The 24,805-nt window shown below is 41.4% G+C and overlaps 1 protein-coding gene across 6 annotated transcripts in view; it reads right to left on the bottom strand.

Moving 5' to 3' along the window:
- MRTFA (myocardin related transcription factor A) overlaps window positions 1-24,805 on the bottom strand; it is a 211,361-nt gene that overhangs the window by 49,458 nt on the left and 137,098 nt on the right. Inside the window, exon 1 of one of the 6 annotated variants that reach the window (XM_086402969.1) lies at window positions 13,407-13,951. The exons of 4 other annotated variants lie outside the window; for them this stretch is intronic. In XM_086402969.1, the coding sequence (XP_086259095.1) occupies window positions 13,407-13,614 (208 nt within the window). In that variant the 5' untranslated portion in view covers window positions 13,615-13,951. Of the gene's footprint in view, window positions 1-13,406; window positions 13,952-24,805 lie in introns of those variants that run through there. One more of the 6 variants, XM_086402971.1, reaches the window with a different exon arrangement.

A 24,805-nucleotide genomic window follows, 5' to 3' on the forward strand; every position in this document is an offset into this window, starting at 1 on the left:
TTATTTCACTCTGTATAACTGGCTCTAGGTTCATCCACCCCATCGGAACTGACTCAAATGCGTTCCTTTTATGGCTGAGTAGTATTCCATTGTACATATGTACTACAGCTTCTTTATCCATTCATCTGTCGATGGATATCTAGGTTGGTTCCATGTCCTAGCTACTGTAAACAGCGCTGCAACGAACACTGGGGTACATGTGTTCTCTACTATTGAAGGTTTGTCAAAGGGAAAAGAATGGTGAAAGAACCACCTCAGAGAGAGAAAATCTGGTCTCTCTCGACTCGTTTCTGTGAGTCTTTGATCTAAATCTAATGCACTTGATATGATGTAATATCTCCTAAGTTCTATTCTGAACACAGCCTAGCACGTTTAGAATATTGTTACAACTAATTTTAGATAGTATATATTCTTACTCCAAATTCTGTTCCTTCTATAAATCCCCAAAGTCTGATTTCATAATAACTGGTACATTTTTTCCTCCTCATTAACGTTCAGATATCAATCCCAGAAGAAATAAACAAATACAATTCAGTTCAGCAATAGATACCACCACCCCTAGCTTCAAACTGGAGAATGTGTTTTACTGGGAAGACGAGAGAAGGAACAATGTAGGTTTTATGAGCAAGCTTAGCATGCTCATAATTAGAAAATTCATCTCTGCAGCAGTGAATTATACTGATGCTATTGGTGTATTTTTTGTTTGTTTTTGTAAATTATTTATTTTAATTGGAGGCTAATTACCTTACAATACTGTAGTGGTTTTTACCATACATTCACATGAATCAGCCATGGGTGTACATGTGTCCCCCACTGGTGTATTTTTATACTTCAGTTTATTCTATAAATTGCAAAATCACCCAAATAGTAAAAACACATCACCCATCACTGAAAACCAGACTATTCTCTGTATGCTCACTCGTTTCATTATTAGAATATATGAATAAAGGTAGGTGAAGGTGTTTATGTCAATTACATCTCAATTTTTAAATTATTTTTAAAAGTAAGTGAAGGTACCCCCCGAGGAGGGTATTTATTCCTCATTTCTGCTGCCTGGGTTATTTTACAGCATCACCTCCAAAATAGTGATTGGGGGTCAGGATGAGCAAAGAGTTCTCCTCCATGCATTCTCTCATCCACTTACCTAACATATTTACTAAATAAATATGTTAGGGTCTGTGCTAGTAGGCTGGAGACAACTATGGTCTCTGCTCACATAAAGCTTTCAGTCCAGTGGGAAACAAGACATCAAACTGCACATATCTAAGTACAAGTTGTAATTAACGTTTTATAAGAAAGAATAAAGAATGAAGGATTCAGACTCTGGAATCCACAGTTACTTCTTTAATATTCTGCGATAACTAACGTTCCACCTCTCCTCTTCACTGTGACAGTCAATTACCTAAGATACTAACACTCCGTGAGAAACAGAGACCTCAGGGTAAGCTGTCTTAAAATAAGTTAAGACATAGTTTCATTTATTCACTTTACATATATTTGCTTAGCTGCTTGAGGGCTCACACATTTGTTGGTGAGCATGCCTACGTACTTCATATTCATGCCTTATTCAGTTATTCCTCAGCTCCTTGTCAAAACTTTCCTTGGCGTTCACTCAAAAAATCTGAGGATCTACTGCCTGTGCCAGACACTGAGCTTGCTGGGGGGGATAAAGTAGCCACTAGACAGAGTCTCTGCCTTCAGTGGCTGTTTGAGGGCAATAACCATCAAATAGGTGTGCATAAGAGTGAAGAGTATTTTCAAATAAAACATCACTCAGACACCACATCCCAACCAAGTGGTTTGATGGGGCCCACAATTCAATTCATGCGTTCAAACATTATTCTGTACTCTCAAAGCTAGGGCTGGGTGCTAGAAATACAGACATGGTTCTCATGCTCGAGGAATCTTAAGTCTAATGAGGGAAAAATGGTCTCAAAAGTGAATAATTACGATGCAATGAGAAAGATATTGATGTAATGTAGATTTTTACTTAAGTCACAGGAAAATGCAACTTTAGCTAGCACACATGCCCTACTACTGGGGCCCCTGACAATTTCCAAGTCATTTGGCCTCATGTGTGATACACGTGTGCATAAATAATAAAAAAGGAAGTGCTGGTTTCTTAAAAACTCAAATAGTTATGTATTTGTAGGTGCCAAGGGAATACAGAGGTGATGCTACCCGACGCTGGAAGTCACAGAGAAAGAGAAACAAGAGCCTTTCTACGTGGGGTAGGACAAGTGTGGACTGATGTTTCAAGTAATTTTCTGATATCATTCCCAAAAGTACCATTCCTGTGGGCCCCTATTTACTGCAGCCTCTTCTAAGTCCTTCCTGCAGACGCTACAGAGATGTGACAGACAGGGGGAGGCCTCTGCGCCCCACTGCTCTCCCCTGCCTCTCTGCGTCCTGGCTCTCAACTTCTGCCCCGTCCTACAGCATCCCTGCAATGTTTTCTTCTCCTGCTCCTTATACAGAGTTTTTCAAGCTTTCTAGACCATTTCATGATTTTCTTCCTTCAACTTGGAATATCAGCCTGAACAGTTAGCACAGTGTGAGTGAAGTCGCTCAGTTGCGTCTGACTCTTTGAGACCCCATGGACTGTAGCATACAAGGCTCTTCCATCCATGGGATTTTCCAGGCAAGGGTACTGGAGTGGGTTGCCATTTCCATCTTCAGAGGATCTTCCCGACCCAGGGATCGAACCCGGGTCTCCCACATTGCAGGCAGATGCTTTACCATCTGAGCCACAAGGGAAGCCTAGCATAGTGTACATGGCACTAAAAATGTATTTCTGGCCTGTGCTTTTAATGTAAACAACAGTATTTTAAATAGTACTAACCTTTAAGGGTAGACCAAAACATGGAAGAATGGGAAGGCAGGGGTTCCAGTCCTGGCTCTGCTGCTACCTAATCAAGTCACTGGATTTCTTTTTAGCCTCAATTTTTCTCACTGTAATACAATTTGGTAAAATAACTCCTGCCCTTTGAAGCTCCAAAAAACCTCATGTATGTGAAAGTGGAACACATGTATACCTGTGGTGGATTCGTTTTGATATTTGGCAAAACTAATACAATTATGTAAAGTTTAAAAATAAAATAAAAAAAAAAAAACCGTATCACAGACTATAAATGTCTCACTAGAGGTCTTTACATCAGATAGCTTTTCTCTTGGACAGGAGCAAGAACTGCTAGGAGTGTAACCTGGTACCATACCCCCAAAGAGAAACTCTATTTTGCAGAGTAAAAGGGCCTTATATAAAAACCTCCTTGTTTAAAATCACACCCCAAGTTGTGTGGGGCAGGAGGGAGGGGGAGAGGGAAGAGGAGGGGAGAACTGCTTCCTTCTGGAAGGCTTCTGGAAGGCAGTTCTGGGACACGCAGTGAGTGAAGCAGCACGCTCTGTTCCCGGACTCCAGACGACCTGGTACGCATAAGGAGTGAGAGACAGAGAAAGGCAGAAGAATCAGCACTCATTCATTAATAAAATTAAATGTACAGTAAGTGTTCAAAGCACGTGCCTGAAATTCTGAGCTGTCAATACCAAAGCAGTGGTTAACGGACCCAGAAGGGTCCCTTTATTTGTTGCCAAAGAAGGACCTGCTAAAAGTCAGATACGGAGTAAAGACAAAAAGGAGGAGGTAGAGGTGAGAGAAGGAAAAGTTGATTTTCTCTGAGATCCTACTGATCCACCATCTAAAAATCATATGGCCAAATGCACTGCGGTATTCTAGACTGGATCTTGGAACAGAAAAAGGAGATGAGTGGGAAAACAAATGAGATCTAAATAAAGCGTGGAGTTTACTTAGCAGTGTAACCAATGTTAATCTTAGTTTTGACAAATGCACCACAGGTATGCAAGATGCTAACATTTGGGGCAGCCAGTGAACGGTATACGAGAGCTCCCTGTTCCATCTGTGCAACCTTTTTGTAAGTGCAAAATTATTCTGAAACAAAAAGCTTACTTTAGAAACCCATGACTTTGACTCTCCTTTCAGAGAGATGTATGAATCAGTTATGAAAACATATTCAGGGTCAGGGTTTTCAAACTGAAGTGCTACCATGTGTTGGACAGAAAGAAATGACTAATTCCTATAAACGATTGGTTGTAACAAATAACAGTCTAATAAATTCAAATTATAAAATGATTTGTGGCATAAACAAATACAATAAACAATGGAACGTTGAAGACTTGAAGACAGGAATACCTAATTCTTTAAAAACTACACATACCAAAATCACTATTTTAGCGATATGCTCATTCAACCCTTTCAAAATCCCACAAATGTCTCATCTCTCTAAACAGTGTGTAAATACGACTTAATATGTAATGTTGATGAAATATGTAAATATGATCTCTCAAATAATCTGCTTTAGAAATCAGAAATAATATTATCAAAAAAAGATAAATATCTTCTATTTAATCTGAATACCAGCAGAGAGACAGGCAGTGATGAGGTATTCTCCTGGGCTGGTAAATCTGGTAATTTACAAAAGATAAGCTTGTGAAAATTTAACTTGAACTACTGAAGTATGAAAAATAAAAGGGCTCTGTATTGTGTAATAATACTTATAAAATGGTGGAAACACGCATGCATCATCTTATTTAATTCTTGAAACAAAGCTATGTGGAAGATGTTATAATTATACTATTTGTAGATGAGAAAACTGAACCTTAGGGAAATTAAGCAATTACTCAAGGTCATAGGGTAGGTAAAGGGTAGAGAGCAGAAACTGGAGCCCAGCTCTATCTCAACCGACAAGCTGAGCTTGTGACCACTACTACATATTGTGCTTCTCTTCTTCCACAACACACACCAGTTCCACACTTTTAAAAATGACACTGTATTAGTAATGTTATCTGCATGAGTGACTGGAAAAAAATGATCTATATTCTTATGAACCAGGGGAAAGTCCAGGTGATTTCAGCTAATAGCATATGGCATTCCAGAACTCCAGAATTGAAAAGGCTCCCTCTATTCAAATTCCAACAGAAACAGAGACTATAGATAACAGTGGTCACTTGTAAAGGTCATTCAAAGGGGCTCCTCCCAGAGGTGGGAGGCAGTCGGGTAGGATCCCAGAGAACTCCACAGGCCCACTTTCCACTTGGAGCTCAAATGTGGGAACATCCATGCTGAACAGGCGGAGAGCACCTGCTTCCTGGTACAATTACCTCTCTGCAACCTGCCAGGGGCTCTTTCCTGGTACTAGGGAGGTTCTGGGTTGACTCATTCATTCATTAATCAAACTAATATTTATCAGGCACCTACTATGCGCTAGGCACTGTGTCAGGTGATATAGCAGTAACATGGACAGATGGCATCCCTGCCCTCACACAGTGTATGTTCTACTGTGGAAAACATAGTAAATAAGTTATATAACTTACAGTGGACATTATATGAAGAAAAATAACAGTAGAATAAAAGGAAAGAGAGAGAGGTTGGGTGGTCATTTTATACTGAGTTCACAGGCAAGGCCCTTCTGAGGAGACAGATGCAGAAATCTAAATAATATGAGAAACCATGAAAAGATCTGGAGAAAAGAGTATTCCAGGCAACAAAAATAGCAAATGCAAAGGTACCAAAATTAGAAAAGACTTGTCTTGAGAAAGAAACTGAGACTTAAGAAATGAATTGAACACACTGAACTTTACTATGCAGTCACTGAGTTGGGTACCCTACTACAAGGACTCATTCAATCTCGGCAGCTACTTAAGGTACGTACTGCCTCTATTTTATAGATGAAGAAGAAGAGGTTCAAAGAGGTTAATTACTGTTTGCACAGCTAGTAAGAGGTAGAGCCAGAGTTCAAACACAAGTTGGTCTGATCCCAAAGTCTGTGCTTTTTCTATTACATCATATTTAATGCCAGAGTCATGGCAAAAATACTAATAATTACATATAAGTAAGCAAATAAATTAAACTCCCACGTCCTCAAAAACCTGAGGCTCACCATTTCATTTTGGGTAGCTGCTCATCACACCCCTGAAGTGATCTTTTCTAACTGCAGCAGACAGATTGCAAATTGCCAGCCACTTCAATGTCTCCAGTCTCTTGCCGGAGGATCAACAAGGCAGCGCTCAAACGACCCACCACAGAAGACCTGAGAATAACGTGTACTTGCACCACACGTCTGAAAGATGGAGATAAACTGGGAATGTACTTCCTTTAGACTGGCAGAGCCGTCTGAACAAGCCCTTCCAGCTTTAAAGGCACCAGGAACAGCACTTTTCCTGTCACGTTAGTTCTGCACGTTCACCCAGAAAACATGGGCTGCTTCAAATTTCACTTGCTATTTCCCTGCCGTATAACTGGTGGGGGCTTCCCAGGCGGCTCAGTGGTAAGGAACCTGCCTATAATGCAGGAGATGCAGGAGACGTGGGTTCGATCCCTGGGTCGGGAAGATTCCCCTGGAGGAGGAGGGCTTGGCAACCTACTCCAGTATCCTTGCCTGGAGAATCCCATGGACAGAGGAGCCTGGCGGGCTACAGTCCATAGGGTCACAAAGAGTTGGATGTGACTGAAGTGACCAAGCATGCATGCCCTGTGTAACTGGTGCTGACATGTGCACCCAACTTTGCTGTGGGCAGGTGACAGGCGAACAGATTCAAAACTTGGAACAGGGTAGTTCTTCCACAGCAAGCCAGAAGTGAGCCCAAAAAGTTTTCTCTTAAAACTATATGAGAGCATTTATTCCTTCTGTATCTTTATAATACGGATTTGAAAACACACAACATGGTGGGATAATCATGACTGTGATAAAGGAGGCCATCAATCTTAAGGGAAATCAACCCTGGATATTCACTGGAAGGACTGACGCTGAAGCTGAAGCTCAAGTATTCTGGTCACCTGAGGCAAATACCCAACTCACTGGAAAAGTCCTGATGTGGGAAAGATTGAGGGCAGAAGGAGAAAAGGGTGTTAGAGGATGAGATGGCTCGATGGCGTCACTGATGCAATGGACATGGAGCTGGGCAAACTTTGGGAGATGGTGAGGGGCAGGTAGGCCCCTCATGGCGTGCTGCAGTCCCTGGGGTCACAAAGAGTAGGACACAACTGGGCAACTGAACAACAGCAGCAAAATTCTTTTCTGCAGAAGAACGAGATCCATAAAATTAAATTTCACGTAGTATATGAGGTGTGAAAGCTACAACTCTATCAGCTAAAATCGTTGGAAGAGTTAAAATTCTCAAGATCAGAAAAGTCAGTCTATTAAAATACAGTAGCCCATCTAACTACTGTAGGATTTTCCCATGCCCCATCCCCCCAGGCTTACTTAGTAAAGACATCACAAAAGTAAATGTGTAAGTAACTCTAAGGGCGGTCTAAGGGTTGTTAGGAGAACTACAACTCTCTATTTCCTGAAGTTTCTGTGGTCAGGTTTGCAAGTGGAGCATTTCATTACTGCAGGTTTTACACAGAATTTTACGAAACAAACCTGCATTAAGTTAAAGCAGAACTGAAATCCATGCCTTCTGGCCACTTCAGGAATGATTTCTCTCTGTCTTCCCATCACAGAAACCTCCTTTTAATTTAGATGTTTGGCTCTTCAACATATACAATGGGTCAGAGGGGACAGTGCAGCTCCAAAGCTAAAATGGAAGTAGAATGCAAAGGGACCAGCCGATTACCCAGTGACCACACACCGCACCTTCTAGCATGATTCTGAGTGACGGCAGAGGGTGCCACGCCTTTTAGCAGAATGCTTATTTTTAAATTATCCCGGATACCAGCTTATAGCTTCCTTCCTCCTGCACTTTCGAATCGTCCCAGCATTAATAACATCCCTCCCTAAGAAGTCTCCTTGTAGTTGTTTCAGAAAAGTGCATTCGACGTGTTTGACACACTGTGTGATACACAAGCAAGACCCCTCTGTCTCTGGCTCTTCTGCCTCTCTGGGGCATGAAAGCAACCAGAACTACAGCAACAGCTGGGGATCATTAAACCGACAGAAATAGCTTCGGAGACTCCACTGGTGAGTGACTGGGGGGAGGAGAGGCTCAGTATCAGATTAAAACAAATCAAAAGGGCAACAGGAAAAGGGCGGGGAGAGGGGTAAGGTGAAGCCCAAGTTGTGTATCACACCCGAATTTCCTTTACACAGTCCAAGGGATGCACCAAAGCAAAATAAAGGGACGGGGGGCTGCAGCCTCATTGAGCCCCACCTATTCTCGGATGGAAGGTTGAGTCAAACCTAAAAATGCGGGTCAATGACGACAGGCTGGGGGAGGGCCAGGGGGAGCTGCAGCATCACAAAGGCTAACCTGGGTCACCCCCAATCTGCAGGAACCACTAGAGGATGTGAGACAGTTCTGGGGCTGTGCAGACAATGAAAATCAACTCCACGATGGAGCAGGGGCAAGGGGATGAGTGTATGTGCCAACCCCTAGGTAGACTCGGAGACCAAACCAAGTCCCAGGGCATCCCCTCAAGCGGGGAGGACCAGACGCTGGATGAAACGCAGGCCCGCAGGCTGTCCGCTCCAGAGCAGAGCCACGCCTCCAATGCTAGCTCTGGAGCCTGGCGGGCCTCCGAAGGTCGGTGCAGGAATGTGCCATCTGCCTGGCCCCGTGCCCGAGTGTGCTCAGCACATATCTGAATGCCCCAGAAGAGCTTTCAGTAGGTGGCCCCACGGGAGTGCACTTGCATATCCTGATCCATACCTCAAAGTCTGGTTAGTCCCGGGATCCGCGGGGTAGCCTCTGCAGCTCCCCACTTGCTAGCCTACACTTTTATCACTAAGGCCGCTCTCACCAAGGCATGCTCTTTATAACTAATCTTACAGGACTGCAGCTTCAGACAGTTTCCCCCACCTGCAAGCCTGAACAGGAAGTGATTCGATTGCAGATATTAGGACTGCAACTCTCTTTGGCAAGAGCATTTAGTAACTGTGAGATTGCGTGAACTTCGGCTGAACATTTTATTTGATGCAGCTAATGATTTACTAGAGAAGGCTCCAGGCTGATGGCTGTTCTCAGCAAAAAGCAACCAGTACCCTATCCTCCTTCAAGAACGGACTGCTCCTTTTCTAACCCATAAACCTTGTAAGAACATATCCTAATACATATTTCCAAAACCTGGTTTTCTATAATGAGTTAAAAAAAAAAAAAAACTCAGAATAGTTGACTCATTCTGAATATTTTAAGTATTAAGAAGGGTAGAAGATACACAAAGATAAATCCATTACAGAGGAGACTGAGAAAGAATCTCTATATTTAACTATATATACATAGTTTACACACACATACATCTGCTGCTGCTAAGTCACTTCAGTCGTGTCCGACTCTGTGCAACCCCATAGATGGCAGCCCACCAGGCTCCTCCGTCCCTGGGATTCTCCAGGCAAGAACACTGGAGTGGGTTGCAATTTACATACATCACATATAATTAATTTTAAGGCTTGTGGTTGCTACTGTTTAGTTGCTAAGTCCTGTCTGACTCTTCTGACCCCATGGATTGAAGCCTGCCGGGCTCCTCTATTCATGGGATTTCCCACACAAGAATACCAGAATGGGTTGCTATTTTTTTTCTCCAGGGGATCTTCCTCAGCCAGGGATTGAACTACGTCTCCTGCATTGGCAGGCGGATTCTTTACAGCTGAGCCACCCGCGAAGCCCAATTTTAAAGCTGCATAACATCAAAAGACAGGATATATTTTAACCAAACTATTGTGACAATAATCACTTCTCAGTGTATGCATTCTAGGTGGGAGTAATTGCATCAATATCTCTTTCAGCCACCTTTAACAGAGTAAATGGTTTACATAAAATGTAAAAAATTAACGTCATAAATATAATCAATCACTTACTATGTACATGTCTTGGTAAAAGGTAGGAATTAAGAAGGAAAATAACCCAATACGTTTATATAATACTTTTCAAAGCTACTTTCACACATACAATCTTATCAGTTGGGAGAGCAGATATTATACTCACTACACAATGAAAGAAACTGGTCTGCTCAGCTTAGAATCATTTAGCCAAGCTCCTCACTGGCAAGATCAAACCAAGAACTTCAGGTTCCTGACCACTGGCTCAGTGTTGAGCGCTAGCTGTCTACCATAAAAAGGCTTCTGCCCTCAAGGAAGTCATCTCTGACACCTAAAGCCTTGGCCAGTGTTTCCTAGATGCACTACACTTCTTTCCAGTGAGAATCTCACCAGTCTCCGGTTCCAACATCATTGTTGCTGTTGTTTAGTCATGAAGTCATATCCGACTCTTTTGTGACCCCATGGACTGTAGCCCACCAGGCTCCTCAGTTCATGGGATTTCCCAGGCAAGAATACTGGAGTGGGTTGCCATTTCCTTCTCCAGGGGATCTTCCTGACATTATATTTTGAATCTAATTCAAGACAATTATGTGAAAAGGTTATTAATATCACTGACAATTAAAAGATGTGAGTTCCTTCTGAAGGCTATAATTATTAATATGAGATTGAATAAAACTGAATTAGGACAGAGTGCTCCAAACCTATCACTGTGGGACACACACCGCATTTTGCTTATGGGCATGATACTGCCCTCTAGCGCACAATAACCTTAACAGACTCAGCTAATGCACAGCAACCGCCTTCTATGAATAGACGCTGGGCTTCCCAGGTGGCTCAGTGGTGTACAGTCTGCCTGCAGATGCAGGAGACACAGGGCCGATGAAGATCCCTGGAGTAGGAAATGGCAACCCACTCCAGTATTCTTGCCTGGAAAATTCCATGGACAGAGAAGCCTGGTGTGCCACAGTTCATGGGGTCGCAATGAATTAGACACAACTGAACACAAATACACATGTGTATAAATGCACTTTGCTAAGCATTCTGGAGGAGAAAAAGGAGAATAGGCTAAGTCTGTCACATATGTACAATCACAGCAACCATATAAGGCCCCCAGGGAATATATAAATATAATGGAGAAGACAGGAAATGTAAAACAAAATCACTGTAATCAAACACCGTATTATAAGTGCTTTAAGAGACTGCAGATGATAAATCAATTGAGTACAAAAAGAATTAGGTACGCTTCACTGGAGCAGTAGCATGCACACCATCATTGAAGGACCACAAAAAACTAAAGTAAAAGCATGAGCCAAGACCTGGCCTACGAAACACTGTAAGGGTAAACACACGATCAACACGCTGCGGTCTAGCTGGAGCATTAAGTCCGTTAAAAGGAGTGGTAGAAGGTAGCTAGAAAGCAGGCTAAGGTCAGAATGTGAAGGGTCTACAACTGTGCTATTCAATGCGGTAGCTACTTGCCACATATGCTATTTGAAATTAAATAAAATTAAAAAGTCATTTTCTGAGTCACTCCAACCACATTTCAAGTCTCCAAAGCTATGTGTGTCTAGTGGTTACCACAGTGGACAGAACAGCGGTGGTACTGGGCAACACTGCAACAGAAGGTTGTATTCAACTACAAAACGTCAATCTTTCAAGGCTGATCAATCCTTCAAGCTCACTCCTCCCCCAAAATGCAGATCTGATCCTTGCCAAAGTCTGTTAATAAAGAAAACCACAGGTCCTAATGCCATAAAAGGTAAATAAAAAAGGTTGGTCTCTATCCTTCTAGCCATTTCCAACTGTCAGCTAAAGCAATGAGAAAAGTGTTACACATGGCCTCCTATAAACAATTATCTCTCAAAACATGTGCCAGCTTTTAGAATCTACTTTTTTATTAAGAAAAAAAAAGACAATTAAGAAACTATGAAAGAAGAAAAAATATTATTCAAGATTCATTGATAATAATAAAGCACAAGAGTAGGAAGTTACTTCCACTGAGTTTCTTTTGAGTATTTAAAGGAAGAACTATCTTTACTCTTCAGACACCTGCTTCACCTCGAAAGAAGTAACATCAAGCATCTTTTCTATCTAATGCACAGCCTATTTCTTTTCTGCAGTTTACAAAATGCTAATATTAAAAAACAATGTTTATATATATTTGTAGAAAGTAAAATATGAGTCTACTTGAGATCAGGAAGACATACAGAATTCTAAATACAGGGTTCTAAGCGTGGTTTAAAGCCAGAAAAACATACAGTCAATTGCTTAGGACAGTTGTCTAAAACTACCATTCTGACCCTACTTATGAAAAGAACTCTGCATTTCTATTTCCTATATACTCCTGCATTTAAAGATGCTCGTAATGATCAGACTGGGAATCTAAAACACCACAGTTCCCTGGAATATAAAAAGTCAACAGAGCAGCACAAAGTCTTAAGTCCTGAGTCATATTTTCTCTGCCGCTCAGTCTTCCCACTAATGTTGCCATGGTGTTCCCTTGACATTAGTCCAGAACACATCTAGATATTCAAAGAAAAATCAACTGCCTCTCAACCAGTTTTTTAAAGTATTCTCTTTGCAAACCGGGCACCAATAAACACTCATGACCTATTCAATGAACTCATTCATTGTGATGCCACATGCTCAACTCATCCTGTCAAATGTTAGTAAAGTCCCAAAGAAATCTCAAAAATTCAAAAGTTATATCCAAGTTTTTAGAGAAGCAGAATTTATGTGACCAATAGTAGAGACTGTATTTAAATTCTGATCATGGATAATAGAAGATTTCCAAGCTAGGAGAAGGTAAATGTTAATAATTCTTTTCCATCTACATTTGATAGAATTTGGATCAAGTCTGTATCCTCCTATTTTTCATAACCCAGAAACCCTCTGAAAGACTTTTTTTCCAGCAGTTTCAATATTCCCCCCGCCCAGAACTCCAAGAGATGGTCTCAAGGAAAACTCCTCATGGGTGTTCCCTTATAAATAGTTTCCTGCTGTCTTCCATAGACTTGGATATGATTCTAATTCTGCAATTACACAAAAGACTGCAAGGCTAGTTCAAACTGTCCACCCTAACCAAAACTAACATGCAATATAAATAAAAACCTTTCAAGTGGTATTTTATTTTAAATTATGGTGTCTTAGTGTTACAAGCTCTTAGAGGTTATCTATCTGCTTTCAGTACTTAATAGAAGAAACTGAAGTCATCATCAACAGCTCCTACTGATTAGTATAGTACTCATGGCCAGTGTATGTTTTACTAATAAAAACACTGTGTTTGATCTACATACATGGGAAGAATCCCACCTTACTAAAGAAAAGACTTTTCTTTCTTCTTCCATAATCTCAATTTGATACATGAGCTCTGCACGGGTGAAAGGAAAGGAGTAATAAAGTGAAACATCCTAGACACTGTCCCATCAGGTCATGAAATACACCCTACAGGTCCCTGCTCAGTTATCTATCCGCTTAGTGCTCAATAAGCTTCAATAAAAACCATCCAAAGGATAAACCATGCAAAGTCAAAGCGTGCATGGCTATAGAGAAACAGGGAGGGGATAAAAAAGACAGCAGTAAACAGAGGCGAAGACAAAAAATACATGCAAATCCCCAAGGGACAAATATGCCAACCTTCCCGTAAACTGTGATAAGGGGCCAGGCACATGGCTGAGCGGCTGTCCTTCCCCGGCTTCAGGACAATCCATGAGAGCGGCAGGATCCTGCAGGTGGGCTGATAAATCCTGGCCCTCTCCTCCAGCACGCTGGGGGAGAGGTGAGACTCCAAAGGCCAGTGTTGCAACAAACTCATCCTCCTGCCCTCGCTCTTTAAAGAGTCCATTTATTATGTGCAGTAAATCTGATCAGCATGGCTCTTTTAGTTAAAGTGGGTACTTCATTTCTGCAGCCCTCGGACCTGCAAGAACAGCCAGACCCCAAGTTTACTTAGGGAGTGTGGCATTAAAGGCAGTGACAGCAGAAGGTCAGAATCAGTAAGTCTCCTGGAAAACATTTCTTCCTGTCAGCACTGGGCCTCGACACAGACACCTCCCTCCTCTGCCCAAATGCCAAAAAGCAGCACTGGGATGATTTCGACGTGTAGAGCTGGAAGACAGGAGGGTTCCCTGAGAGAAAATGCTCGTAGCAACCAACCAACCTCATTCACCCAAAATAGTAAACAGTTGGTTTCTCTGCTCAGAACCAAAAGGCTTCTGCCAGACAAGCAGCATCACATGACCCAGCTCTCTTCTCTCCTCCTCCTCCCTCCTTTCTTGTGCAAAGTCGGCACCAAAGTGGAACAAGGAGCTATAATACTATTTTATTTCACTTGACATTTGCTTTTAAAATGTTTATAGATCAAAGATATCAAACTGGGAGGAGGGGAAGATACTAAGAGAAAAACTCAAAAGAATTTACTTTGAAACAAGCCATATCACAACACTAAGAAGGGAACCACAAACAGTGGTTAGCTAGTAAAGGTGCCCAATGAATGAACGAAATGAGTGAAGAGACACATTTCTTAGCAAAGTATTTTGCTGATAAAAATCTCCAAAAAAAGATACAGCTCGAGACATACTTGACTTGCTCTTTTAGAAAGAAAACAAAGGCTCTTAAGAAGCTGACTGACGTCAGAGACAGTGCATTGCAGCAACAGTGGCAGCCCCGAACCTGAGATCCACAGGTAAGACCCACACTCCCACCTCGTTGGCCGCACTTTCTCTCACCATCTGATTCTGCTCCTTAGACGTCACAGTCCCACCATGCAAGTCACTGAGGCGGCGACTGGGGCGACTACACTAACAGAGTGAGCTGAAAACCCTACCCAGCTCATTATAGCAACAGCTGCCACCATGATACTCCCTGGCATTTCCACCTGAAGCAGGTGGTGGTGAAAGGCTGGCGGCACAGCTGGTGCCCGATGTGGCACCATATTCCTCTCCTCACAAGGCTCATACGCACTTGAAAGCTGTGCAAGGCATACAGGGCAGAGACACAGAAGCAAAAACCTCCATGCAGAGCAATTTGTTCCAACAGGAAAACAGGTGAAGTCTAAGTGTCATTTAATAATCTACGGCATCACCATCACATGCATAGCCTCCACTCCAGGGACCAACTGGAGGGCTCCGAGTAGATTCACTCATCCTCATCCACCCCGCTGCATTGCAGGATGATCAATAAACATTTGTAAAATGGAAAGGAAAGCAAATGGGAAATGAAAAAGAAAAAATATCAGAAAATTTAAGCAACAACTTTTCCCAACAAGACTGTGCGAAGAGATTTATTTGGCTAATGAAAAAGTAAAAGTGTTAAGTTGCTCAATCATGTCTGACTCTTTGCGACCCCATGGATGTAGCCCACATCAGAATACAAATACTACTGATGAAATAATTTGCTGGCGAGGATGGGGAACAACTGGGACTTTCAGACACTGGGCAGAATGCAAAATGATAATGCCACTTTGGAAAGTTAAACTTATACAATCCCGTAATCTCATTCCTGAGTATTCAAACAAAGGGAAATGAAAACAAATGACCACATAAAGAGCTGTACATGAATATTCAGAGCAGTTTTATTGCCAAAAACTAGGGAGGGGGGAAATCCAAATGTCCTTTAACTTGTGAACAGAATAAAAATTGTGGTGTATCCATACAATGAAATATTATTCAGTGATTTTTAAAAAATCCCTGAACTGCAGGTATAGACATCAGTACATATGAACCTGAGAAGCACTGTGCTGAGTGAAACAAGACAAACACGAAAGGCCACACGTTAAATGACCACACATTTATATGAAATTCAAGAAGAGGCAAACTGTAAGGGCAGAAATAAGATCAGTGGCTGCCAGAAGCTGGGAGTGTTTCTGATGGAAATAGTCTCTCTCGGTTGTGGCTGTTGCTTGCCTTTTACCAAGATGTACTAAGCTGTACTCCTAGAAAGGGTGCCCATTACTGTATATACACTGATCTCAATTAAAAAAAAAAAGATTATGAAATAATATGCATAGAGACAGAATGGAATCATAGTTAAGAATGTAAGAGTTAAGAATATAAACTCTAGAGCTAGACTGCCTGGGTTTAAATCTTGTCTCTCTCTACCACTTTCCAGCTGTATGACCTTAAGATAACATCTGTATGCCTTCATTTCCTCATCTGAAAAATGCGGATAACAGTATTCATCCCACAGGGGTGCTATCATAAATGATGAAATACCTACAAAGCACTTATGACAGTGCCTGTCCTAAACATGGGATTCAGTAAATGCACGCTGTGGTCATCACACAGTCATAGAACACACAGATAAACATGTCTGGATGGTGGTGGGAATAGGATGTTTTTATTTTCTACTTTTCCCTTTTGTTTATCTGTATCTTCTAAATTTTCTACATTAAACAACTACTGCCTTTATAATAAGCAAAAAAATCCTTTTTAAAAAAAAAAACAATGAAAGAAAGGACACTGGGCTAGAACTCGGGAGCTCTGTTTTTCAGCTGTGCAGCTAATTATTAATTACTTAGTTGTAGGACTGCAGAGCGTCATCCTCATCTCTAAATGGGAGGAGGGGCTAGAGCTGAGAGGCTCCATTTCTAAAATGAAATGGTTCTGTGAGATGTATGGTGGAACTGTGCAAGCTACACCGTTTACTTATTTTTCATTCCACATTTACTGCCTGCCTACCATGAACCAGGCACCACGACACACACATAAAAACATTCTATTCACTCCCCTCATGGAGCTTACAATACAGGCTGTGCAAAGAAACAGACAGACGTGTACCCAATTATACAATCATCAGCATGACAAATACTCTGAGAGGAACATAAAGAGGGGAACTAATTAGGTTGGAAGGAGTCAGAGAAGACACGCAAGCCAAGACCTGAATGTTTTGTTTTGTTTTAAAAGTCAAACCAAAAAGATGGGGAAAGGAATTGCAATCAAAGGGAGAGGAAGCTACAAAAGCAAAGATGTGACAATAATTTCTTGGGCAATGGAGGAGAGAGAGAAGGAAAGGACAATCTAACAGCAGTGTGAAATAAAGAGAATCAAGACTCTCTCAGTGGGGAGGCTGGTTAGGAGGAGGGAAATGAGAGGTCAGGCTGTTGATAATCTCCAGAAATCATATAGAACTGTAAATGTTTTATTCTTATTCAAATATCTATATGTGCCATGAATAAACCTGAGAAATATTAGTCTAAGATGTACTTTACTATACTTACAAATACAGCATATAGTTGCAAAAATTTTACAAAAATGTCCTTTCACTTCCATTTTCCGTGGTTAATTGTTCTTTCAGTAAATATTTATTGAGTGTGCGTCATGCACATGCTAGGTGCTGGGGAAGAAGGGGAGACACAGAGAGTAAGCAAATGAACCACCAAAGAACCAGACTGCTTTTTCGTCTGTCCGAGATCTACCAAGATTCTCTACCCTCTGAAGCACGATAGCGGCAATGTGACAGGAGGCTGAGCGCTTTGCACTTGGAACCAGACAGATCTTTGTTCCAACTCTGCCTTTTACCGCCTACCACCAGTCTGGCTTTGAGTAAGTCTCTTAACGTCTCTGAGCTTTCGTCCCTCCTGAAAATGGGGGTAACATCACCAAATTCATGTGGTTTTAGGGTGACTTTAGTGGGACAATCAATCAACAATCAGTATGCCACAGGTACAGAAGATGTTCAGCAAATGGTTCTTTTCACTGTTGTTCAACTTCAGTCTTCCACTTTTAGGGCAGCCCACGATCTCCCATTAAACAGACAAAATTACTCTGAGCAGAAAATAGGGAGAACAAGGTATAAAAATCTGTTTAACTAAGTTCACATTTTAGTGAATTCACAACTGTTTTCTTATAAAGATGTTGTGCTTGGAACTGACATTCCTTTAGGATTTCTCAAACTGTTAATATCTGCCTACATTACATGACCGAGTAAATTAAATAAAAGCTATCACCCAAAAAAGGGAGCCAGTCACAATCTCCCCTGGGATTTCTTCGTTTGGCCTCTGACTAACACTGAGTCATGCAAAGACCAGAGACAACAAAGAGCACGGATAAGCAGTCAGCACACCATGGGGAGCAGGCTGACCGGGTCCCGCAAGCACCGCTTTCTGAAACAGAAAGGCCGAGACAGAGTTTTCTAACTGGATGTGCCTTTCTTGAGCAATGATGCCTTGAGGAGAAAGAGGCATACCGATTAACATGCTTCTCGAGGAAAAAAATTAGAGGCTGCAACCTTCCTAAAATTACATACTCAAAAATGTTTTAACCATCTTTTTAAAATGTTTAGTTTTTACAAATGACTTTGTACAATACGAAAAGAAACTGTCTTCCTTGGGACCCCAGACTGTAAAGGCCAAAAGGACTGTATTTAAACCTTCCTCCTTAAATTTCCCTCTACAGTGAAACGAGGCAGTGACACTTCAGCCTAAACAGAAGAATTTCAAGTACAGTTTACATTTTTTTTTTAAACTGAAGTAAAAGTCTACATTTACAAACAGAAAGAGTACCGCACTTTTATGGCTCTTTCTCTCTTTAGTGGTTTACAGTCTTCTTTATACAGACAGTGCTCTGGAGGTAACTGTCATCCTTCCAGGGAACCCCAGGATCTTTCTGCCCACCTCATGCTACAGAGGGCCCCCTTTTGGAGCTAGTTTCCTCCAGTCTCCTCCTGTCATTAGTGCACAGGGAAGGCAGCAGCTAGAGAAGCTTCTGAACGACTGACATCCCCACCGTGCTCCGTTTTTCTTCAAGGTCTCCAGGCTGCACTGTGTATCAGCAAGACGAGCCTAAAGAAACCACAAAGGCAGGTTCTTCCCTTTAGGTAGTGGGGTGCTGAGCCAATGAGGCAAGGAATCCAAGAGTCTGTGCTAGCCTCTCGCATACCACCATCTGCTCTTCCTCAGCAGCCCAGATGCCACCAGCCAAACAAGCTGCCCATATTATAAACTAACAACCAAGTTATCAGTGCACAGTTCCAGGGAAAAACCTATTAGCTGATGTCAAACTACATTTCTGCTGGCTCTTCATTGTCTTTGATTCTTATCCTATGTCTTTGATTCTTCATATTTTTCAAAGTCAAAAGCTGCTAGAACTCCTCCAGCACAAAGTTACCTCCCTTCACTTTTCTCCACTGAAGCAAGAGTATACTGCATGTTAATTCTTCTGCAAATCCAGACATTTTCCCTGGAATTCAGGGTGCTCAGTGGAGACTCACTCACCAGGGTTACATGTTTCCTGTCACAGACATCAATTCTCCAGTCCATACAGACACACACGAGACGCAGTCTGCGGACAGTACACACAGGACAGCCACTGAACTACATGGTGTCTGTAACGTGCCAGCTGGAAGAAGCTTTGGCCCTTTAAGATACTGAGTTTATTTATTTATTTATTTTTTGCCATTGCCTGTAACATGCAGGATCTTAGTCCCCTGACTAGGGATCAAACTCATGCCCTCTGCATTGTGAGCTCAGAGTCTAAACCACTCGATCACCAGGAAGAACCCTAAGATAGTGAGTTTATTGAACTCCTTATACTCAGAGAGTCAATTCCAATTTGCAATGCTTCATAATTTTAAAAAGATTAGAGTCCATCAAACATCTTAACCTGAGACTGGTATTATTCAATAACAAAAAAAATTTTTATCAAGACTGTACTGCAAAGAAAGTATCAACACTTCCTAGGATATTTAAAAAGAAATAAACTAAGGTTGCAGAGACCCACTGAAAAAATTCAGTTAAATTTCGATAAGAACAATTACTAATGTGATGGAATTCCAGTTGAGCTATTTCAAATCCTAAATGATGATGCTGCTAAAGTGCTGCACTCAACACGCCAGCAAATTTGGAAAACTCAGGCATGGCCACAGGACCGGAAAAGGTCAGTTTTCATTCCAATGCCAAAGAAGGGTGATGCCAAAGAATGCTCAAACTACCACACAATTGCACTCATCTCACACGCTAGCAAAGTAATGTTCAAAATTCTCCAAGCCAGGCTTCAACAGTACCTGAGCCAAGAACTTCCAGATGTTCAAGCTGGATTTAGAAAAGGCAGAGGAACCAGAGATCAAATTGCCAATATCTTGTTGGATCACAGAAAAAGCAAGCAAATTCCAGAAAAACATCTGCTTTATTGATTACACCAAAGCCTTTGACTCTGTGGATCACAACAAACTGTGGAAAATTCTTAAAGAGATGGGAAAACCAGACCACCTTACTTGCCTCCTGGGAAATCTGTATACAGGTCAAGAAGCAACAGGTAGAACTGGACATGGAACAACAGACTGGTTCCAAATCGGGAAAGGAGTACGTCAAGGTTGTATATTGCCACCCTGCTTATTTAACTTATATGCAGAGTACATCATGTGAAATGTTGGGCTGGATGAAGCACAAGCTGGAATCAAGATTGCCAGGAGAAATATCAATAACCTCAGATACCCAGATGACACCACCCTTATGGCAGAAAGTGAAGAGGAACTCAAGAGCCTCTTGATGAAAGTGAGAGGAGAATGAAAAGCTGGCTTAAAACTCAACATTCAAAAAATGAAGATCAATGGCAAACAGATGGGGAAACAATGGAAATAGTGACAGACGTTATTTTCTTGAGCTCCAAAATCGCTGCAGGTGGTGGCTGCAGCCAAAGATGCTTCCTCCTTGGAAGAAAAGCTATGACCAAACTAGATAGCATATTCAAAAGCAGAGACATTACTTTGCCAACAAAGGTCCATCTAGTCAAGGCTATGGTTTTTCCAGTAGTCATGTATGGATGTGAGAGTTGGACTATAAAGGAAGCTGAGCACAGAAGAATTGATGCTTTTGAACTGTGGTGTTGGACAAGACTCTTGAGAGTCCCTTAGACTGCAAGGAGATCCAACCAGTTCATCCTAAAGGAAGTAAGTCCTGAATATTTATTGGAAGGACTGATGCTGAAGCTGAAACTCCAATACATTGGCTACCTGATGCGAAGAACTGACTCCTTGGAAAAGACCCTGATGCTGGGAAAGATTGAAGGAGGGAGGAGAAGGGGACAACAGAGGATGAGATAGTTGGATGGCATCACAAACTCGATGGACATGAGTTTGAGCAAGCTCCAGGAGTTGGTGATGGACAGGGAAGCCTGGAGTGCTGCAGTCCATGGGGTCACAAAGAGTTGGAAACAATTGAGCAACTGAACTAACTAATTAATAAAGAACCCGCCTGCCAATGCAGAGAAAAAAGAGATGCAGGTTCAGTCCCTGGGTCTGGAAGATTCCCTAGAGAAGGAAACGGCAACCCACTCCAGTATTCTTGCCTAGAGAATCCCATGGACAAAGGAGCCTGGAGGGCTACAGTCTGTGGGGTTGCAGAGTCAGACCCGACTGAAGTGACTCAGCACGTAGATGCATGCAATTAATTTCATAGCTTTAAAGATAAATGGTTAAGAAAGTTCAAAGCTGGATTGGGGCTTCTCTGTACAACTTTGTTATTTTAAGGAAACAAATATTATATTGTTCTATAATTGAAAATTAATTTTAAAGATTAAAAGTTGACTACCACTTGCTTTGTAATTAAAAAAAAAATTTACCTAGATTCCTCAAATTTCTTAGGTCTCAAATTCTCAGATAATTTCAGGATAAATGCTGCATCTGGTCAGAAGTCAGGCCAATGTATCAATACATCAGCCTTTTAGAAAACAGTAACTTTCTCCTGTTGTTGTTGTTAAAAGAATGTATTTGCTAAAGAGTGCTCTTAAATACTTCTAGGAGGGCTTCACTTTTTTGGTTTGCATACATAGGGACATGCGCTTCCCAGGTGGCTCAGTGGTAAAGAATCCACTTGCCAACAAAGCAGATTCAGGTTGACCCCTGGGTTGGAAAGACTCCCTGGAGAAGGAAACAGCAACCCACTTCTGTATTCTTGCCTGAGAAATCCCACGGACATAGGAGCCTGGTGAGCTCCAGTCCACAGGATCCCAGAGAGTCAGATGCGACTTAGCAACTAAATGACAACAAAGGAACATATAATATTATTCATATGTGTGACTAATTAAGAAACAGGTCTTTTAAAATTAGACTTAAAAAAGGAAATAGTAACTTTTCTGAGTAGTAAAACTAGGTGAATGGTAAAGAAAAATTAAAATTACCTCTAAACCTTACATTTTTATGAAAAGCAACAGAGAACTAAAAAATTATTTTCTGAATCCAAGTCTTATAATAAACTTCATTCCCACAAATTCAAGCAATCAAAATGACAAACAGAGGCATAGCAAATTAGTCACTTAACTAAGTGAGAACCTAGCAAAGGGTTTGATCAAACAGAATCCTCAATTTAGAATCTCAAGATATGTGATAAGGGACACTTTAAAATTATGAAATATTCCAAGTTGAAGCTGACTCTTGAGTATATAATCTTCTAGGAAACTCAGATATGCCAACTATTCACGTGCATTGTCTTAAAACCCTGGCTCCAAAAGAAAAAAAGAAAAAAAACCACCCTGGCTCAAAACTTACCTATTGCAAGAAACCTTCCTTAATTATCCTCTGAAAGCTCTGGTCACTCCACCTGCTGTACGTTCTTATAAGGATAAGCATAATATTTTCTCTTATTTTGTAGTATAATGACCAAGTCTATCTTGAGCTGAATGTTAAACTCTTTGTTGAAAAGGATTAGCATCTTGATTATTTTATTTTGCCATAAAATAAAACAGGGCTCTATCCAAGAGATACTCAGTTCAGTTCAGTCGCTCAGTCATGTCCGACTCTGTGACCCCATGAACCGCAGCACACCAGGCCTCCCTATCCATCACCAACTGCTGGAGTCCACCCAAACCCATGTCCATTGAATCAGTGATGCCATCCAACAATCTCATCATCTGTCATCCCCTTCTCCTCCTGCCCTCTATCTTTCCCAGCATCAGGGTCTTTTCAAATGAGTCAGTTCTTCACATCAGGTGGCCAAAGTATTGGAGTTTTTTTTTTTTACTTGAAATACTGTCAGTTCTTCTTTTTTTTTTTTTTTTAACTTTACAATATTGTATTGGTTTTGGCATATATCAACATGAATCCACCACAGGTATACACATGTTCCCCGTCAGTCCTTCCAAAGAACACCCAGGACTGATCTCCTTTAGGATGGACTGGTTGGATCTCCTTGCAGTCCAAGGGATTCTCAAGAGTCTTCTCCAACACCACAGTTCAAAAGCATCAATTCTTCGGCACTCAGCTTTCTTTAGAGTACCAACTCTCACATCCATACATAACCACTGGAAAAACCATAAGCCTTGACTAGACGGACCTTTGTTGACAAAGTAATGTCTCTGCTTTTCAATATGCTATCTAGGTTGGTCATAACCTTCCTTCCAAGGAGTAAGCATCTTCTAATTTCATGGCTGCAATCACCATCTGTAGTGATTTTGGAGCCCCCCAAAATAAAGTCTGACACTGTTTCCCCATCTATTTGCCATGAAGTGATGGGATCGGATGCCATGATCTTAGTTTTCTGAATGTTGCACTTTAAGCCAACATTTTCACTCTTCTCTTTCACTTTCATCAAGAGGCTCTTTAGTTCTTCTTCACTTTCTGCCATGACAGTGGTGTCACCTGCATATCTGAGGTTATTGATATTTCTCCCGGCAATCTTGATTCCAGCTTGTGTTTCTTCCAGTCCAGCGTTTCTCATGATGTACTCTGCATAGAAGTTAAATAAGCAGGGTGACAATATACAGCCTTGATGTACTCCTTTTCCTATTTGGAACCAGTCTGTTGTTCCATGTCCAGTTCTAACTGTTCCTTCCTGATCTGCATACAGGTTTCTCAAGAGGCAGGTCAGGTGGGTGGTCTGGTATTCCCATCTCCTTCAGAATTTTCTACAGTTTATTGTGATCCACACAGTCAAAGGCTTTGGCATAGTCAATAAAGCAGAAATAGATGTTTTTCTGGAACTCTCTTGCTTTTACCACGATCCAGCAGACATTGGCAATTTGATCTCTGGTTCCTCTGCCTTTCCTAAAACCAGCTTGAACATCTGGAAGTTCACAGTTCACTTATTGCTGAAGCCTGGCTTGGAGAATTTTGAGCATTAGTTTACTAGCGTGTGAGATGAGTGTAATTGTGTGGTAGTTTGAGCATTCTTTGGCATTGCCTTTCTTTGGGATTGGAAGGAAAACTGACCTTTTCCAGTCCTTGTGGCCACTGCTGAGTTTTCCAAATTTGCTGGCATATTGAGTGTAGCACTTTGACAGCATCATCTTTTAGGATCTGAAGTAGCTCAACTGGAATTCCATTACCACCACTAGCTTTGTTCGTAGTAATGCTTCCTAAGGCCCACTTGACTTCACATTCCAGGATGTCTGGCTCTAGGTGAGTGTGAGTGATCACACCATCATGATTATCTGGGTTGTGAAGATCTTTTTTGTACAGTTCTTCTGTGTATTCTTGCCACCTCTTCTTATATCTCTTGCTTCTGTTAGGTCCATACCATTTCTGTCCTTTATTGAGCCCATCTTTGCATGAAATGTTCCCTTGGTATCTCTAATTTTCTTGAAGAGATCTCTAGTCTTTCCTATTCTACTGTCTTCCTCTATTTCTTTGCATTGATCGCTGAGGAAGGCTTTCTTATCTCTACTTGCTATTTTTTGGAACTCTGCATTCAGATGGGAATATCTTTCCTTTTCTTCTTTGCTTTTTGCTTCTCTTATTTTCACAGCTATTTGTAAGGCCTCCTCAGACAGCCATTTTGCTTTTTGCATTTCTTTTTCCTGGGGATGGTCTTGATTTCTGTCTCCTGTACAATGTCACAAACCTCCATCCACAGTTCATCAGGCACTCTGTCTATCACATCTAGTCCCTTAAATCTATTTCTCACTTCCACTGTATAGTCATAAGGGATTTGATTTAGGTCATACCTGAATGGTCTAGTGGTTTTCCCTACTTTCTTCAATTTAAGTCTGAATTTGGCAATAAGGAATTCACGATCTGAGCCACAGTCAGCTCCCGATCTTGTTTTTGCTAACTACAGAGCTTCTCCATACTCAGTAAACATTATCAAATACCCACAGAATCTAACC

The sequence above is a fragment of the Bos grunniens genome, chromosome 5, assembly GCF_055505025.1.
Source record: "Bos grunniens cultivar Pamir isolate PY7600 chromosome 5, Bosgru_T2T1.0, whole genome shotgun sequence".
Taxonomy (NCBI): Eukaryota; Metazoa; Chordata; class Mammalia; order Artiodactyla; family Bovidae; genus Bos; species Bos grunniens.